Raw genomic sequence first — 20,311 nt, 5'->3', positions numbered from 1 at the left:
TCTTTTTTATTACATTCTTTTTTATTCCATAGATACTTTCTATTTACAATCATCGGATTCTGCGTATGAAACTATTTTAATTATACAGCTTCACTTCCAAGCAATAAAGAATATACTATGTATGTACTTGTTTTGGGTGGCACCTAGACGTTTAGTCGAACTCCACCTTGGAAAATCTGTGTTGAAAAAGTGTCTACAGCGATCACTGCCTAGTGACCATTTCTAAGCATGAGGAGTTGTGCGTGCCTGGTTCTATTATCTGGTGATACTGCACCAATTTGTTGTCCAATGGAAGGAGTACAATACCAAAGGACAAAAGCCCTCAGGCTGCCCAACCCGAGGGGGAAAGGAGAAAAATACTTAGTCTATTATAAGTTGAATTATAAAGTTGAATGCACGTTAAAATATAATTTTAAATACTAGATTAACTTATAACCCCCAAAAAAGACTACACAGCTTGTGTAGGCTTGTCCTAAAACTAGATATGAACCTGGGCAACACAGGCTACAGGTCGTTAGCCTCTTAAAACAATTGAACCAAAAGATGGGACATAAAAAAAACAATACTGTTCAGTGATTAATTTCATGCTTTCCACAGTATCATAGCAAAAACCCCGAATGATCCGCATTTGGGTGAAAGAGTAGAAATGAACTTTGAGTGGTTGTACTTCACAAGAAAGTCCAATACAGGCATAGTTCACTAGAAATCCTATCGTGTATGCCTTGCGCATTTAATCTTCAAATACGGTAACATTTTAAAATGGCAATTTAAAGATATTGTTAGGGTATACTCCTACGGTTTTATAAGAATATTGTTTTTGTACCAAAGCAACTATAGGCGCTATCATACTGACGTAGCCGAGTGGTCAGGAGCGAGAGTGCATAGCACGCGTTCCTTGAGTGACCCGGGGTTCAAGCCCGTGACTACTAAATACAAATAAATATTTGTATTGACGATTTATTGTGAACTCTACTGACTTGGTTGTCGTGCCGGAGTATAAACAGAAAAAATACTATCTGTTAATTGCGTAATCTATGGTCAGTTTGCCCCTTTTCTGACAAATAGATTTCATCTCACCGGGAGGCGATCTCAGGCCTTCTTCACATTGTGGAGAACCCTTATTCTGCTCGCAAATGTTATTAATATCGAGATTCTGTAATGTAATAATAAATCTTTATGCAATATGATAGGACCAAAACATTTAAATGCACTACTCGGGAAAGCTTCTTAGGCGGAATGTTGTAAGCAAATTTTGAGTTAAATTATAAATAAATTTATTTATAGTTTATTAGATTAGTAAAGCGCTGTCTTAGATAATTGATATAAGAGAGCGCTTTACTAATCTTATGTCAAATGACGGAAACTAATGAAGTTTCAGTAAATTGTGTAACAGTGCCACCCCGGGATACCGGGTAGCTAAGCAACAACTCCCGGGGCATCAAATCTCAAGGGCACACTTCCTAACCATTTGTATTACCATTATCTATGCAATTCTTGCCTAATTTGAACGTATTGGGGGATTTTTCTCTTTTCCTTCACTTATGACAAGTCTTGGAATTATTACCAGTTCTCCCACCCAAAGGTGAGAGAGGAAGATTTCCAAAATAAAGAATCTTGCAGGCAGACTTAAAAGGGACAAAACAGCCACCACCTTTAATACCTCTTTGGTAAGAATTGCTCGTCTGCTTGAAATATTACAAAAAAAAACTTTCGATTTATCTGAACAGATAAATCTCCACTCCTAATAAAAAAAAAAAAAAAGTAAATCTCGTATGATTTTCATTTCGACGGGCGTTGTTCTGATTACTAGTGATTTGTTCAAATACTAACATGTTTGTTTCTCTTGAAGGGTCAGCCTTAGATAATAAATTTTCCACAGCGGTGGAAAAGTTTTTATTAAGCTTGATTTCACCACTGTACAGCTGGTTGGCTAGACGTGCGTACATAGAATTAAGTGAAAAACGCATACATTAAAATTTTGGACGATTGACGATGTTCTTTTTGATGCCTGTCTGAACAGTTTGATCAAGTACTGTCTGTGTATGACGATTCATTCGAACACGTGATAATGAAAGATGCATAAGTGCAATGCTTAGTTTTAATCGCTCTTACCTCATTTGCAAAGAGGCTCTTGGTACTACTTGCTGGGCTTTGTCTCGATACAAATATCTTGGCTTTGGTCTGTACTACTTTAATTTGGTAGACCTTCTATTCGTTGAATCTCTAAACTAATGGGAGCTGTTTGGTCTGTGGGATACCTCTGAAATCCCATATCTTGAGGAGTTGTATGGGCAGAAGTAGTTATTCTTTTTTTATCCGTGGATTTCGTTATCAGCATTTGTACATATGTAGGCCTCAAGATCTGAGAAATGGTTTCTTGGATCGGGTTGCAACCGAGCAGGGTATGGATGGATCTCCCTGATGGTTTGCCGATATCATATCATTGCCTTCAAGTGATTGGTTATCTTTTTTCTGAAGATTATTACAGAGGCAGGAGGGCAGGACTTCATGTCTGGATGACGAAAGATGTGAATCTCAGGCAGTGGGTTCTGAAGATTGTCTTCCGGAAGGTTTGACTTGGAGGAAATTGGGGGTATACCCTTTGCATGAGTTGATAAAGTACACTGGGATAGGGCACAAGGCAGGTCCGAAATAACCTTCGGGTAGCAACTTGAGGAATGAGCAGATCACAATCCACGACAGAGGGCTGACTAGCTGGTTCAGCAAGATCACAAACAGATTGCTTCAAGTCGTCAGTTTCTTCGCAGCACACCCAAAGCTTTATGTATGCATTCATTATGCACTAGTAGCCGCTTGTTTTCAAGCAATAGGGTCGCGAGGATATTATGAATTGGAGATAGCTTTACACTAAGAGTTGTCTAGATATTTCCGAGACGAAGAGTGGACTGTGCTCAGACGATGCTTGATTAACTATTGTGGAGATATGTTGTTAGGAAGTTATCCTGTTGATTACTACAAGTTTTATGCGTGATGTGTTCTGAAAGCCAGTTTTGTTCTGCCAGTAATGACTGAGGGGTTAATTCCTCATTTGAATCTGGCGATCTCAGTTTTTCCCATGTCTTATTCAGGTTCGAATTGGGGTCCTGTGCTTAGCTGCTCTGAAGTTAGCATACCGTCGGTGTTTAAGGTTTTATCGGTTGTTCTCAGTGAATGTATTTCATTTTCTCCCCTATGGGGGGAAATCCATACTTTCCGACTGTGCTTCCCGACCTCCTTAGGTCCTCTCGGCGTGGGCACCTGTACGTGGTGAGGGGACCTCCCAGTGACTCTGCTGGACCTCCAGATTAGCATCACTGGGATCTAACCACAGCCTAGGTTCCAGGCTGACATCAGTGGAATCCGGCGTGGTTGCCGTGCGCTGCGACCCGTAGAAATTCAATTCGGAAAGGGGAATCCTAGTGGTTGAGCGGCCCAGCTTCAATACACTAATTTGGCCCCCGATTCGACAAGACGGGTGGTTGGTACTGGAAGGTCCGGATAGGATCAATCGGCTAGTAGGCTCGCCTGAGAGGGCCAACCGTGTCAATGCCATGCCCCTACCCTCATGGTCCGAGAGACAGGATTCAGGCTGGTGGCGATGTGGGTATGGCGTCTGGGTAGCCCTGGCGTTCCACTCCTGAGCGCATTTATTGCATGCCGGGCGTCCCTTTGGGCTCCGTGGTGGGTGGAGAGTCCCGGCACTGAACCACTTCAAAAACTTAATGAATCCCGATAAACTTGCTTCTTCAGGGGGTCCAACCCGGTCCCTATCTGCAAATATAGACGACGACACAGATAGCACTATTGCTACAAAGAGGCAGCGAACTGAAATATCATCAGGGCTTGTCCCAAGGTTTTTAATTATACACTCTACCAGCGAAAAACCGATTGGCAAAATGTCACCCTTCTTTACACAAAAGGGGTTAGATGGGTTAGCAGGTTCACCCAAATCAGTTAAGATGCTCCGTTCTGGTGACCTCTTAATTAACTAAGACTGACAGGCAGTCTGAGCAGCTACTCCGAGCAACTTCAATCGGAGGCATATCCATAACAGTGACACCACATGGAACACTCAATTCATCCAGAGGTGTAAGTTCAGAGTGGGACCTTCTCGACGTTTCAGAGGAGGAAATCTGCTCAGAACTGAAAACCACGGAGTTATTGCAGTTAAGAGAATTAATGCACGTAAGGATGGGAAACTTGTTAAAACTAGTGAATAATCATGACCTTTAACTCACCCAAGTCTCCTAATGAGATTAAAGCTGGCTACATCAACTGTCCAGTGTGTCCATATGTTCCAAACCCTTTACGGTGTTTTAGATGCCAGAAATATGGACATTCTCAAATGGCCTGCTGTGGAGTCCTTGCATGCGCTCGATGTGGTGCAAGGAACCACGAAACAACAGCATGTTCAGCCACAAAACCCATCTGCATTAACTGCGAGGGAAAATTCCAGCCTACTCACGTCTTCCAGAGGTGGAAAGAAGAAAAAGAATTCCAACGGCTGAAGGCAGAGCTGAACATTTCATACCGGGAGGCAAGGAAAGCGGTGAAACCTAAATATCAACAGATCCACCTACGCCCAGAGGTAGCAGGGAGATGTTCCATCGGAACTCAGACGGAATGACCATTTCTCAAAAAGAATGATTCACTCCCATCGCACGCTACCTCTTAAGCCCGCAAAAACCTGCACGTTACTTAAGACCACAAAAGTCAGCTGCCACTCCCATATCAGTACCTCCTAATAATCCACAAGTAACAAAAGCAATTGCCAAAGAAAAGACTAAGAAATTTGAAGTACCCCTGGTACCCAAGAAAACATGGATGTCGAGCAGAAGGGAGGTACAAGAAGATTCAATCTTGGACCTCTTTGTTGATGAGGAAATGGACACTGGACTGCGTCCGTACTTCCCCAGGAAAGATAAAGCTACGACTGACAAAAGTAAGCCCTCAGCACCTCGGAAGCCGCCTGATGGACCCACCAAACCAAAATAATGGTTAAATTCCTACAGTGGAACTGTCGTGGATTCCGGCGAGACAATGATGACATCAAGGCCCTTTTACAAAAGAATGAGCCAGTTGTCTTTTGCTTAAAAGAGACATACCTGAAGGCATATGAAAACCCTTCCTTCCCTTCGTAACACTACTATCGTGCGAAAGGACAGAACCGGGGATGGACCTGCTCATAGGGATGTTGCTATGCTTCTAGGCAACCATACCCAATTTCAAACTGTTCCACTTTCCACCAGCATAGAAGCGGTAGCAGTTCGCCTTAGGGTAGAGTTCTTATTAACAGTCTGTTTGGTTTATTTGCCACCTGGAGCTGATATCTCCCAGAAAGACCTTGTTGATCTCATTGTGCAGCTGCTTACTCCTGGGCGATTTCAATGGACATACTACCCTGTGGTGTAGTGCCGACGTTAATGGAAGGGGACGTGTCATAAAGCATATGCTCACTGACAATGACATTTCCCTTCTAAATGTGGGAACTAACACCTTTTTTCACATGCCTACTGGTACGTTCTCTGCTATTAACTTCTCAATATGCTTCCCCCTCTCTCCTTCCTCCACTCATCTGGGAGGTAGTGGGAAACTTTTATGAAAGCGATCACTTCCCCATGATAACCAACTTACCTAAAGGGAGGCTGTGCCCATCTTTTAGGTTACCACAATGGAAGATTGATCAGGTTGACTGGAATACCTTTCAACACCTGGTGGACTTTGAATCAGTGCAGTCCATCAGGAGACTATCAATGATGCAGTGGCGTACATCACAGAAAGCATTGTCCATGTAGCTGCAACTACAGTTCTGAAAACGTCTATCGGTTTCCGCCATTTCCAAAACCTAGATGGAATACCGAATGCACAGCAGCAAAAAGCCCCAAAATAAAGTGTGGGGATATTCCGACGGTATCCTACCACAGCCAACCTTTTAGCCTTCAAACGTGCACGCGCGAAAGCACGATATTTTCGTCGTCAGAGCCAAAAGGAATCGTGGATCCGCTTTACATACACTATTACCCCGTCAACCAGCAGTAAAACTAACTGGGATAAAATCAGACAAATGAAGGGGAAATATAGATCGCACCCTTCATCGGTCCTGGAATGTAATGGCTGCGTTATTGCAGACCCAACTGCAATAGCAATGCAATATACAATACCAACTGCAATATACAATGACAACGTGTCAGCTATATTTAAGTTTTTACAACTTTTTAATCTAAATAACATTTTTATCTGGAATGTTTTTATGCTTTATAAACTTTTTATATCGTATACTCTTTCACAATAATATATAAACAATTATAACGTTATATCTTTTTGACTTGGCGCATTATAGCCTTAGACGCTAATACGCCATAAAATCCTAAAACAACGAACCAACCAGCCTCCTTTGGTCTGAATCAATACATTCGTTTCCTCTTCAGACAGGAAGCACATCTTATAGAAACGTCTCGAACAATTCCACAGATTTCATTATTTAGGTGATCTTGCTATACAGGCATCTTCGGTTGCTAGGTGCAGCTTAAAAAGGATTACAAATGGACAGGAAGAGTACCTGACTTACAGCTTTCAGTTGTTTCCTGACCTTCACTGCAGACGTAAATTCAATCATATAAACAGGAAGGAAACGCGGTTCCGACTAAGCGTCACCTTTTTCTTTTTTTTCCCTTTCCGAATACAGGAAGAAACTCACGTTCGTTTCAGGATACAGTATACTGAAAGCATAAAAGAAAGAGGGATGAATAATCCAACGAGAAGTGCTGATTAAGAAAATTCTCAAAATCCAGTAAATAATGGTAATTTCATATTTACAGGAGGCTGGTCCGTATACTTGAACCTAACATTCAAATTTCCTTACTGGTGCGGATGAGTAATCTATTAAATTCTAAAGTAAACCAGCTAAACATCTCTATTAAGTTCATATGAATTTAATATATTTGTGTTTTTATATGAATTAGGGACAAAGTGACATTTCAGAATGGTTTTTTGGCGAGTTTATTACGATGTCTTGCATGATTTCAATGTCATGCAAGCTGGAAAACCTCACTAGGGTGAGGGCTGCTCTTTCCGTCGTAGTCCTAGTGGAAGAGAACGTCAAGAATCTGTACTCTCACAGAGGACGAAAATAAAGTGATTAGCAAACAATTAACGTGTGGAAAATTGAAGTTGCTTATTAGTCATTTTATTCGCTTGGAAATAGTTTTTTTTTTTTTTCTCTCTCTCTCTCTCTCTCGTGAAAATAGAATTTTACTGTACCCTCGGTTGCAGTCCCGCTTGATTATGGTTTTCTAATAATCCTTTTAAGTTTCATTAAAACGAAATTAAGAGGTGAAGATTTTTCTTTTGAATTGGTTGAAATTCGGTACAAAACAACACCTTATTTTAAAACGTGATCAGCAAATAAAAACGATTTAATTTTACTTCATTATATTCCATTTAACTAGTAATTTTTCAAGTCGAATTTTGGTATCTGTAAAGGACGTTTGAGCAATAATTATAGGTACAGCATTGAAATGCTAAAGATAAAAAACTTGAAATAAGAATACTTTCGGAATATGAAAATTTAGAGTAATGTCTTTTGGCAGCTGCGTAACATTTGTCATAAATATCATTAGCATAACTAAAACTGTAATTATGCAAGTATTTGCATAATTAGTTTTAGTTATGCTAATGATATGATATTTATGATTACACAAATTTCTTTGACAAGTACATTAGGCATGACTATAGGCACCGGCAGGATATTTTGAAAGGGGTAACAGGAAAAAATATCCCATTTTCTTAGTATTATATAATACTTGTAGAAGAACAAGAAATTTACCTCAATACGATACATAGCACACTTCCGTATGATACGCTACATAGATTAATGCAGGTTGATTTGATAAACAGTCTAACCATCGATCTCGATAAATTCTCCCAGCAGCACACCTACAGAAGCTAATAGACACATACTGTACTTAAATCTACTGTTATGACTCATTAGGGACACGACCAGAAGGAAAATATGGACTGCCTCAACCAAGGAAATACTTTTTTGTACATATACTTCACGTTTTATCCAGCATTTTTGATCAAATATTATCGTAATTAGTTTTGAATATTACGGTATTCCACAATTTTCAAATATGTAATTAAAGAATTCTGTAAATATTGTTGCTTTTAGGTTAAGCACACATATGGCTCCCAAAGTCTCAGGCTTCTTTGCACCATATGGCCACTATTAATAATGTAACCGAGGACATATGTCCCTGCCTTAACCTGTGAATGTAATAATCACCTCGCCCCTCCAGTTACTACTTTCCACAGGGTGGCTCTAGAGCAGAGCAATAAACAGATATTAACAATTGATTACAGTAAAAAATCAATTGAAAACAATTAAAAAATAATTTGCGTTCTTAACTTATTAATTTTTGAATTGTTTTCATTTTTTTTTTTTACTGTAATCAACTTGCGTTAATCTTTTATTTGTTTTAATTTCTGGAGAGTATCATACGGAAGTGTTCTACGTATCATATTGAGGTAAATTTCTCTTATTCTACGAATATTGATATCAACGTAGAACGCATTCAGCACCATAGCTCTGTTTATATACTATCAATTTATTATAATAATGATTTCTTGTTAAAGATTCTGCAGTGGGAGAGTAATTCTTCTATTTACAACAAAAATAAATATTTAACGACGCCTATCATGTGCCAATATTGGATTATTGATGGTACATAGTGAAGAAAATTATAAACATTTGTTTCAAGATATGATTGATTTTGCCGAAGAAAATGAAATTGAATTGAGACCAACCACAGGCCATATTAACTGACCTGGAATTAACTGCAATAAATACCTCCAAAGGAGAGTTCCCTAACGTGTCTAAAGTGTGGTGTGTGTGTTTTTTTTTTTTTTTTTTTTTTTTTTCCCTCCCACCTGGGACAATGTTTCGAGAAAAATTCAAGCAAGCGTACTGGCATCTCAATGCAGCACCGATGAAGAGTTCAGTTGGCTGCTTCGACATTTGTGTGCCTTGGCATTTATTCTTTCTGATGAGATACTACAAGCATTTAATGTTCTGAAGCCACATTTACTGAGGGAAGCTAGCGATGTGATAGTGGTTTGAAGAAAATTATATATATGGAAGAATTAGACGGTATATGCGTAATGGTACGGTAATTCGAGCTCCACCATTATTTCCATCAACATTATGGTCCGTATACGATTCCATTCAACTGGGAATTCCACGGACCCAAAACAGTGAGGCTTGGCATAGAAGATGGGAGTGTACACATTGGTGTTCAAAGAGAGTGCATCACCTAGCAATTACACATTTCTAACCTTTTTCGCGATGGTATGTTACATTAATGACTAGTATCACAAATAGAAATATATAAACAAGATATTTATTAATAGTTAAGGCAAAGCTAAGTAATATTTGACAGGTGCTTTCAAAATATTCCAAAATGAGCATTTGCAACCTTTAACAACAGTTTTGGTAAAAGCGACAATTATGGCTGAAATGTTATCAGAAGCCTTCAGTTTGTTTCACTTTATCATTTTAAATGGAAAACAAAATAAAAAGTTCACCAGGTGCAAACTAATATTTAGTTGAACTGCCTCTGGCCCTCATGACAGCAGCACACCATCGAGGCACTGACAAGATCAATTTCTGAAGATAATCAACTGATAGTTCGTGGTTTCAAACACGAATTATGGCTTCCTGAAGTTAACGAAGGGTCTGTTTCTTTTGGCAACTGCAGATTCCACACGATGCCAACGGTTCTCTATAGGATTCAGGTCCGGGCTGTTTCCTGGCCAGCTGAGTTGTAATGGACCGTTCTTCCAACCATTTTTTTTCACCTGTTACAAATGTAAACACATTACTGTAGAACCTCTAATGCAGAAATGAAGCTAAAGTAACTACAGAAGTGCCTACTTACACTTTTCACCCCCATGACAAGTCGAGTCTGAGTCGTCCTGGAAGTTGCCGTTACTTGGCAGGTTGAAATGATCTCCAATGGTTGACAGCAAAATGCCTTCCAATCTAGCCAAGTATCCATTGGCATTTACGGAACCTTTTTATATACTGCAGGTAACCTACTACGCGATACGAAATGAAACCCCCATATCATTTGGCTGGTAGGGAATTTCACTGTAGACACAATACATTCTGGATGATATTCTTCGTTACTTCTACGGCGAATCGTTTGTCTCCTATCAGAGCCATGCAGGTTGAATTTTTTCTCATCCGAGAAAATAACTAACATCCACTGCTCGGGGATCCATTTGACATGCTCCTTACACCAAGTTAATCCGGCCATTTTAATTTTTTTTTTTTTTTTTTGTGTGTGAGGAGGGGCTTTTTCTTAAGATGACGGGCTAAAAGTCCATTTTTGAAGATGCCTTCCCATTCTCTTTTCAGCTCACACGAAGAAGCCTTTATGATTTTTAAGGCATAAGCGCTTCAAAACACTGCCCTGTTTTGACGGAGACTCGTTTGCGTCCGGTTCCTTTTTTCCTATCAGCAGAACCAGTATTCTTGAGTTTGGAAAGAAATCTACTCACTGTCGACTGATCACAAGACACTCTATAAGCATTAAGATGGGAAGAACATCCTTCCTCACGTAAAGCAACAATAGCACTCTTTCTTCGTGTCTTCAACTGCACGTAACTCGCCATCCTGACACAAGTAAGGAGCGACTGCAACTCTTGCAGAGCATGCTTATATAGCTGAAAGTAACAATTGATGCAATATTACGTCATCACCTACATGTGTCAATCTTATCTGATGCAATCTGTAAGAAATAGTGTCATATACTGTACTTACGTTAATCGGACGACAATTACTATTTTAAGGGGTGATGCACTTTCTTTGAACACCAGTTTAGTTGACGCGCACATATTGCCGTATATAGAATCATCAAGGAATTTCAGACATGTCGTCAACCAGGCTGAATGCATACTTCGTGGTGAATCCTGTCCAAACGCAAGAAGGCGACAGTCGATAGAGAAACGAGGGTTGTGAACGATTGTGAAAATAGATCTGTGATGGATTACCTTAGTGGCATTGTGCACAATGTACCTTTTTTATAAAGTGTGTGTATAAAATTAACATTTATCATATACTACTTGCATAACTGCAATGTACACGTTCCATGTGTTCAAGTAAAATTTTTAATGTTTTTACGGCAGTTTTGATTACATGGAATTTTTTTTTTATCGCAAACAGTTTGAGATATGGACTAACATTGTAATTAAAAAAAAATCGGGATTTTGGGCAGCACCGAATTAAACTATCTCTGAACGGTGTGCTTCAATACCACCAGGAATTCCTGATCACTCCCATTTTGCAACAGCATGGTTTTGAGTTGCCTCGCTGGCAGATGTAAAAAAATAAGCGTCACAACCTCTTCTGCTGTAAGTTTAGTTATTTTTCAAATCCGCATGAGCAAATTTGCGTATCTCAGAAATGACATACTTAAGTTCACACATGGTTCCGTTGCATATCATATTCATTGGCTAGTCTGAATTATTTTTCAAAGTACAACTTTGTACTTTTGTTTTGAATGGGTGCACGTTACCTTTCGTCGACTCAATATAAACACAGGCTTAATACTGCCGATTGCTTCATCCTTTCTTGCAACGCCACCCATACAAAGTCAAATTATATTGTTTGTACACTAGGCATGAATGTGTCCTTTTGCTGCGTTAAGTAGCTATTGCGCCAAATATCTACGATTCCGACTAACACGAAGTTAAATAACTTGGAACCTGACAAGGCCTCGTATTTAACTGTCGGGACTTGCGACCAGAGCAACCGGTCTTTTTCACGTAAAAGCAACCAGGACTACTTAACATATTCATTGTATCCAAAAACTTTTCAAGGTAAAAATAATTAAAGCGGTGATAGTTTGCAAAATGACTCGTGTGGGACGGTCGGCTTCCATGGCAAATTACGCATGCGCTGTCAGTATTCTAAACGTTCTGACGCGGCATTGCGCAATTTCTCTCTCTGCTGGAACGTTTTTCTGCTCTCCTAATGGTCACCTTTCGCTCACTGATATAAAAGTATCCAATGCAGGTAGAATAATAACTCAACTACACAAACCGTAGCGCAGTTTTAATACAAACGTATGTCACATGAACTCAACTTTTCTTGGTAGCTTATTACAGGCAAGTTCAGGAAAAGTTCCTCTCGGCCAAGGCCGAAGAAGATGACGTTATTCCTGAAGCCATCAACAAACCAGCTCGTCAGAAAGGGGAAATCCTATTGTTTATTGATCTATACAAATAGGATCAAAAGATCGAAGCACTTTCTTTCGTTTTATTTAGACATTCATTTCGAAACCGCTAGGAATAAAATTAAATCCCTACTGCTATTTAAAGAGTGAACGTTTCATTATCATCTATTTCATTCATTTGTACCTGAAGCTACGAATCCAACTGCTAACCAAGAAGTCTAATTCTCTGTAGATGGGAAAAGGGAGAAACTTAAATATCGCCAGAGTAACCTGTGGAGACCCATATTTCTTTCATATGGGCATGGATTTGCGTGACTGAGAACAAACCTATATCTGAATTAGGGAAAGCTGCCATGTTGACGTCAATATGCCGTGTACTTCCTGGTTCTTTTAAATCGCTGTTGGAGAGGTCATGGTATAATTATCCCCTTACGGCCACAAAAACAAGAGAGCTTACTGTATACGAAATTTTTTGTAGGTCGCCTGATTCAGCGTATTTTCATTTTTTACTACTCCTTCCTTCTCTCCATCCCAAACAGGTTAACCACCTTCGTCCTTCTTACAAATGCTTGGAGTAAAAATCATCCCGATTTTCATCACGCATGTGTAGTCTGAAACTAACTTTGAAGGGAAAAAAGGGTAAACTGCAGCCATTATCAATCCACTGCAGGATGGAAGCCTACTCAACTCATGTTGAGGGAAATGGACCGTTATCTGCCACGTTGGTCCAGCAGATCGACCATATTTAGCAGTCCTATTCAGCTTGAACCCCAGTCTACTCAGAGCGTGTATTACAGTATTCCCGCTCCTAACTACTCGGCTACGGAGAAGTTGTTTATTTCTTCCCTCCCTTCTCCTCCAAAACCGTTCGTTTTGGAGAGGCTATTTAAAAAAATAATAAAATAAAAAAGGGTAATTAAAACTTCGTCAGTAAAGTAACAGATACAGTAATTGTTTCAATCTATGCTGTACTTAGCCAGTCTCGGGCAGAGGAAATAAGTTTTCCCATGAGTTATTCCCTGTTTTTCAGCCTGCAAAATGTGATAAGACCATATCAACTAGCATACTTTGAGCAAAAAATTAAAATATAGTATTCGTTTAAAGCTTCCAAGCCTACGTTAGAAACTGAGTTCATAACTGTACGTGCATTATTTTTGTAAATCTGTGTGGTATAGAGCCGAGTTTCACACTGTGCAGTTAAAAACCTAGAATAAGTCACAGGGAACCCTTCGCCTATTTGGGTAACTGCAGATTCGAATGAAGGACTTTAGAAATTCCTCCAGATTTCGGCGGGAATCCAACATAATCCAAAAGAGTGGCAGATGGCGATGTATCGCGCGGACTGGGCTGCTACGGAGGGAGCACTATGAGCAGAATAGTTAGTTCATCAAAAACATCTTAATGAATCCCTGCACACATCGGTGGTCGATACACCAAAAATTCCCAAGAACTAAAATTTCCTGTTTATACTCCAGGACACAGATACAAAACACACTCGCCAGACCTATCCTAACCAATGGCTCTGAGGCATGGACAATGAGCAAAGGGGATAGGAGGAGGCTGACGGGTGCAGAAATGCGTTTCATGTGCAGAACCACAGGGAATACCAGGCTATACCAGACTTGACAGGAAAAGAAAAAGACATCCTGTCAGAAATGCAGACAACCTCAGTACTGAATTATATCGACTCATACAGAAACAGATGGATCTAGCATGTAGAGAGAATGGAGGACGGACGCTATCCTAAAGAGATACTAAACTACAAACCTCAGGAAAGGAGAGACAGAGGCAGACCCCAGCAAAGATGGAGAAACCGTAACAGGCCACTAGGCCTAATACTGGACAGTAAGAAGAAGACTCCAGAACAATCACATAAGGTCAGGAATTTACAAGGAAGACAGAAATATAAAAATATTCATACCGTATTTAGTAGTCACGTAGGCTTGAACGTCCGTCATTCAAGAGCGAGTATTTCTACACAATTTCATTTGACCACTCGGTCACGGCTAATAAGCCTGTTAAGTAAAACTGCTCCAGTTTTTAAGAAAACTGGTTTTATTAAAGAATGACGCAGAACGCTGTGTTAATGCTGACTCCGGTGGCCTTGCACGAGAGGTGGGCAGGAGCAGCAGTGCGTAGCACACGCTTCTTGATTAGACCGGGGTTCGAGCCCGCAAGACCAAATACGGAGGATGCAAAAAGGTCAGGGAATGCCCACCGCATATCTCCGGAGCAATATGGCCTTAGTTGCTAATGCTCCTAAAAACCAAATAACAAATGTAAACCTTGCACGAGTCTGTTAGATCTTACGATTTGCCGAGTACAGTATACAGACATGTCATGATTAATAATGCAAGAATCAATTGAAAAATTGATAGAAGGAAGACAGCTTATGAAATAGGCCTCTGTCAGGGGAATGGTAATTTTGGGGAAAAGCATGGAAAATGTTTTGCCAATCCCTCAACATTATTTTTAACTATATGCACTCCTCGCCATCACTGGTAGGAACTGCAAACACACGCGATCGGCAAAACTACGGAAAATAGTGATAACGTTCCAGGCAAGTTTAAAAATCACATTTTTAAGCAAGAGAAATGGGTAAAAAATCGAAATAAGACCATAATACCGAAGATGACTGCAGTAATCTGTTGACGGAAGAACTACCTTGACGTAGAATAGAGTGTTGGATTATTATGCGCAATTTGCATGATGTGTGATCTGAAAAACTCAGAAGAATTCACTGGGAAAACTCCGCTCCGTCCGCATGCAATGGGTTAAGTACAGCTTCATTGAAATTTCGGGTTCTACGATGGAGCTCTGGGTTCGCGCCCCATCTACGATGGGGCGCGAACCCAGAGCTCCATCGTAGATGAGACAAACAAGTGACAAGAGCGAAGCAGTTATACTGTCATAGAGGGCGGAGGAAGTAAAAGCAAATAAAGGTGATGCAGTGGAAATAGAAAATCCAGCTTTCAATCACGCAGTTCTTGAAGCAGATTTCTTTAGAGTTCATTGAAGTAATACACCAGTATAGAATTTTTTTCAACAATGCAAATGGGCGCTATTAGTGCTCATATGTAGATAATACAAAAGGAATCGTTAATTAGTATGCCATGGCCAGAATCGTCCCAAAATAACTGTAATACCCCCCCCCCCTTTTTTTTTTCCTAGCAATTTTTCATTAATTTATTGATTATGAAACTTAGTTTAAATTTTGTTGGATTATACATAGCTCCAATAGGTCTTACTTGGGATAACGGAGGAATATCTCGCCGTTCCAGTGACTCAATGAGCCGTGGAAATAGTCTGTATTCATCATTTAGCAAAATTAAGTGACTGAATAATCTGTTGTTACTATTGAATGAATATACGAGGTTGTCAAAGAAATACATATGTTGGGTTTTTTAATCTAGATTAAAAGACCGATTTCAATAACTTCATCACCTTATCTTTTCAGGTCTTCTATGTCCACGACGACCACGTGATAATCGAAGCCAGTGGCCAGATTGTACGCCTGACTATCTAGTCTCTGATACGACAGCTGATGCCACGTACAGTACCATCACTACTATTGATGACAAACTAATAGGCAAGAAAGCCGATAACATCAGTGATTCTTTGTCCAATACCATCGACTACTACAACACCACTCTAACTGATCGTCCCACGGAGGCTACCAATGCTGCTAATACTTATAGAGACCCTGACCTGGATTTGGAGATCTGTGAACGAAATGATGACTGTATCTGTCCATTAATCTGTTGTAGAAGAGGAAGGGGCTGCCCAAGGCGTTGCGATAGAGGAATACGTCTTCCTCCTCCATTTAGCGGCTGATTCTTGTTTGCTTCTGAGTATACAGAAATTATAATCTGGGGAAGCTAACTCGTGCGGGAAAAATAGGAACAGTTACGTGATGTTTTAATGGCCCATTTTGATTTGGACCCCATAAGCCAAACAACATTCCTCGTATTGCTGTATATAGTCTCCATTATATGAAATGGTAACGGTTTTTATTTTCGTGTATAGATTATCTGATGTGTTTTAATTAAAAAAAAAGTAACAAATCTTGTTGTCTTGTGTATTTAAAATACTGTACTGTACAGATATGAATAAATATTCACTGAAATGAAAAGCTACTTAAAACCGATAACACACTCCACATATATTTACGAGGATTGTTAAATTACAACATATTGATCACATAAACAGTTCTCGGATAGGCAGGAGAGATGTAGGATTCATCTAGTAAACAACAAATCAACTTATGAGCACATGCAAAATAGAGCCATGTGACCTAAATTGCTTGTGCGCCTTAGAAAAATAAAAACCTACTTCATTTCGTTTGCTCTTTATTATAATTTTTCGTGTGGAATTTAATATGCAGTGCATCAAAAACGGATCAGCGTGTAGTGACTCAATTATTGACTGCTGAAGAAATTCAAGGAAATTGGCCTTAGTACTGCCATTTTGAACAGGAATTTACGCTTTCCAATATGCAGTGGAAACATACTCTGTCTAAGCGCGTAAAGATGTTGTTTAAAGAACCTGCTAACAGCGTTAAATCAAAATGCTACGTCGAAACTTTGACTCACTTGCGTTTCAACGTCAAACGCAAGCGATGGCATACACATCAAACTCTCCGGATTCAAGATCCCACACAGTGAAACGTTGCCAACCGGATTCAAGCCTTATTTCAAAAGATGTTTGAAGACATTGGAATCATGCATACAAGCCAGGTTTGTTACAATGTGACTTTCATTTCTTGTACTGTCCTCTAAACTTGTAGTCGACCTGGAGTATAAAAAATTCTTTGAAAACAGTTCTTGGTCCGAAAGTTTAAAAAAAAAAGATGTTCAGTTCTGATGGTGAAGTTAAGCAGCCGTTGAAGAACAGGTCCTCAATAACCCAAAGAAATTACTGAAGAAATACATAGATTTAAGAAACAGGACTATATGTAAATGCTGAAGGCGGCATTCATTTTTAAAAGCCTTAAACAAATTTAATAGAATGCAATTACCACCAAATACGAACTTGTCAATAAAGACTTTTGAACTACCGAGGTTATTATTCGACTACACTGTAGATTAATAGGAATTCAGACATATGCTTCAGTACAAGCATCCATCTAAACTGAAATTCTAAAATATTTTCGTTATACAGAGTGATTCAAAAGCCTCCCTCCATACATAGGGAATAATATTTCTGGTTTTAGGTACCCTTCTAAAATGCTCTTCTCTAAAGAAGAGCATATGAAACCATTCTCATGGCCGGATCACGACGCTGTCGCAAGGTTGCAAAGGAATTTCACAGGAAACATGGCAAGCACATCACACATGGCACTGTTGCCAAACTTACTGAGAACTTCAAAAAGACTGGAAGTGTTACTAACCAACTGAGAAGTGGTCGTCCACTAAAAGAGGCACAACCGACATGGTGCTGGCAGCATTTGCAAAGAGTCCCCAAAAAGTACACTACGGCTGTCTGCAGTATCTGCCAATAAAGTATCGTCCGCATCATGAAAAGGCACAAATGGCATCCATACAAAATGCAAATCGATTGGCATCCGGATCGTCTTCACGATCCGGATACCAATTGGCAGTAAACAAATTGGAAGGTGACGCACACTTCTCATCTGGGATATTGTTTACTGAAGAAGACTCCTAAAAACCAAAACAACAACAACAACAACTGAAGAAGCCAATTTTTACGTTAATGGAGAAATTAATCGCCAAAACTACGTTATTGGATAAATACCAACCCACACTGGATGAGTCCCTCAAAGATGCAAGGTGCAGGAAAAGTGATGGTGTGGTGCGGGATATGGGAAAACAAAATTATCAGACCTGTTTTCTTTGACACATATCTGAATGCTGAAATGTACCTAAACATGCTGCAAGACACGATCATACCGTCCCTGCTAAACGAGGATGGAGAATTTCAGGCGTATTTTCAGCAAGAAGGGCACCACCCCATTACGATATCTGAGTGCGCCAATGGTTGGATCAGCAATTTCCGGGTTCCTGGATTGATCACCGTGGTCTCAGAGGTCCACAGACCTTAGCCCACTCGATTTTTACTTGTGAGTGCACTTTAAGGCCATGGTGTACCAGGAAAAGATACAAAACATGAATCACCTAAAGGAACGCATTCGAAATGCAATTACGCGCATAACACCAGATGTGTTAAAGCGAGTCCAATATGAGTTGGAGAGCCGCATCCGTATGTGTTTTCAAAGGAATGGCAACCATGCAGAGCATGTTTTACGAATAAAGTGACAGATTTATTTTTTTTATTAATAACAAGATACACAACAGGTAACCATTAGCAGTGTATCTGAGATCAGTACAATAAACATAACAATATGAAATCCAACAGGAAGATAAACATTGATATAGATTCAAACATTAAAATCTGTACAAAGGAGGATTGCATTAAGTTAAGTTACCGGTAAAACAAGTAATAATTAATCAGTTAGAGAATAGAAAAATAATAAAACACATAATAATAAATTACAATAATTAGATCAGAGCTAGTCCCTTTGCAGTTTAAGAGAAGAGGCAAACTTGTGGATGGAGTTCATCAGTGATTGTGAGTTGTCAATGAGAGTGATTTGCAGATTCTGTTCAGTGGACTGAACTTCATAAAGTCCGTGGTGGAAGAGTCAAGGCGAAACGGTGTAAGGTTCCTGACTTGTCTACAAGGAGCATTGAAGTTGATTTTGCTAAGGATATAAGTTCCAGTGATTACTTTGGCTAGAAAGGTGATGTCAGCAGTAACTCTTCTAGTGCACAGGGGCCTCAGATGAAAGTAATCAGACTGCAATTCATAATACACTGAGTGATAGAATAAAGATTACGGTACGTAAGGTAACGGACAAAATTTTTCTGGACTGCTCCAATTTTGTTAGTTAGTCTGTGTGAGGATTCCAGATGGGTGAACTGAATTCAAGGATTGGCAGAACAATAGTTTTATAAAGGATAACTGCATATCTGTAGTTTTTGAACTTGTATGTGTTCCGTTTGATGAATCCCAGTGTTTTGAGTGCTTTGCTGATGATTTTAAGGACATGAGCATCGAATTTAGCACTGCTGGAGAAGAGAATCCCCAAGTCTTACCTTTCGATGATCACAGAGTTAATACTATACTCCATATTTATTAGTTGTGGAGATCTGCCGGAAGAGAAAGAGATTACTTTGCACTTCGAGGGGTTAGCAGACAAGCCATTCAGAGATAGCCACAGAGAGAATTTATTGAGAGCACATTGAAGCTGTTGAGAATCGGTAATCTCCTTCACTGCTGAGTAGATCTTAAGAGCATCTGCATAGAGAGCAACTTGAACATTGGAAGTGTAGATGAAAGAAGGAAGATCATTTACGAAAACAATGAAGAGAATAGGACCTAAGGGGGAACCTTGTGGTACTCCACTAAGTGGTATAAAACAGTCTGAGTTCACTTGATTGATGATAACGCTCAAGGAACGATGAGTAATATAGCTGCGTAGCCATGAGAGCAAAGGGTCACGGATACTATATAGCTTAAGTTTTTCCAGAAATTGTTCGTGCGGGACTTTATCAAATGCCTTAGATATATCTGTATAGACTGCAACTTGAAGGTGGTTATCAAGAGCTTCAGAGGTGTATTGCCAGAAAGGAAGCAAATTTGTGGCTACTGACTTGCCACTGCAGAAACCATGTTGATTCTGGTCAATGAAAGGCCTGAAGAATTGGAAGAGATGTTTGTGTACTGCTGTGTCGAAGAGTTTAGCCAGGCTGTTTTGCAAGGTTATGGGTCTGTAATCAGTTACATAATTTTTATCGCCTTTTTTGAAAATTGGAACTATATTGACCTGCTTAAAGTGCTTAGGATACTTCCCCAGCCTGAGAGACAAGTTGAAGATCCGCAGTATGAGGGGTTTTAAGGTAGTGACAATCATTTTCCAAAATTAGCCTGGAATGTCATCTGGGCCTCTAGTATAGTTATTTCTCATGCTTTTTAATACCGAATTTAAATCTTCATCAGTGATAAAGAGGTTAATGAGAATATCATCTTTAACAGGAGTGAAGTCAGGAAAATGG

At 39.6% G+C, this 20,311-nt stretch overlaps 1 protein-coding gene across 1 annotated transcript in view; it reads left to right on the top strand.

Moving 5' to 3' along the window:
- The window catches only part of LOC150076323 (uncharacterized), a 35,283-nt gene extending 19,012 nt beyond the window's left edge, over window positions 1-16,271 (top strand). Inside the window, exon 2 of the mRNA XM_090387066.1 lies at window positions 15,694-16,271. Coding sequence (XP_090243192.1) covers window positions 15,694-16,070 — 377 coding nt within the window. The 3' untranslated portion in view covers window positions 16,071-16,271. The remainder of the gene's footprint in view (window positions 1-15,693) is intronic.
- The last annotated feature ends 4,040 nt before the right edge of the window (window positions 16,272-20,311 follow it).

Source organism: Mastigoproctus giganteus, chromosome 13 (assembly GCF_048544385.1).
Source record: "Mastigoproctus giganteus isolate SK-2022 chromosome 13, ASM4854438v1, whole genome shotgun sequence".
NCBI classification, from domain to species: Eukaryota; Metazoa; Arthropoda; class Arachnida; order Uropygi; family Thelyphonidae; genus Mastigoproctus; species Mastigoproctus giganteus.
Note: the sequence above shows the minus strand (reverse complement) of the source record. Positions and strands in the feature narration are given on the sequence as shown.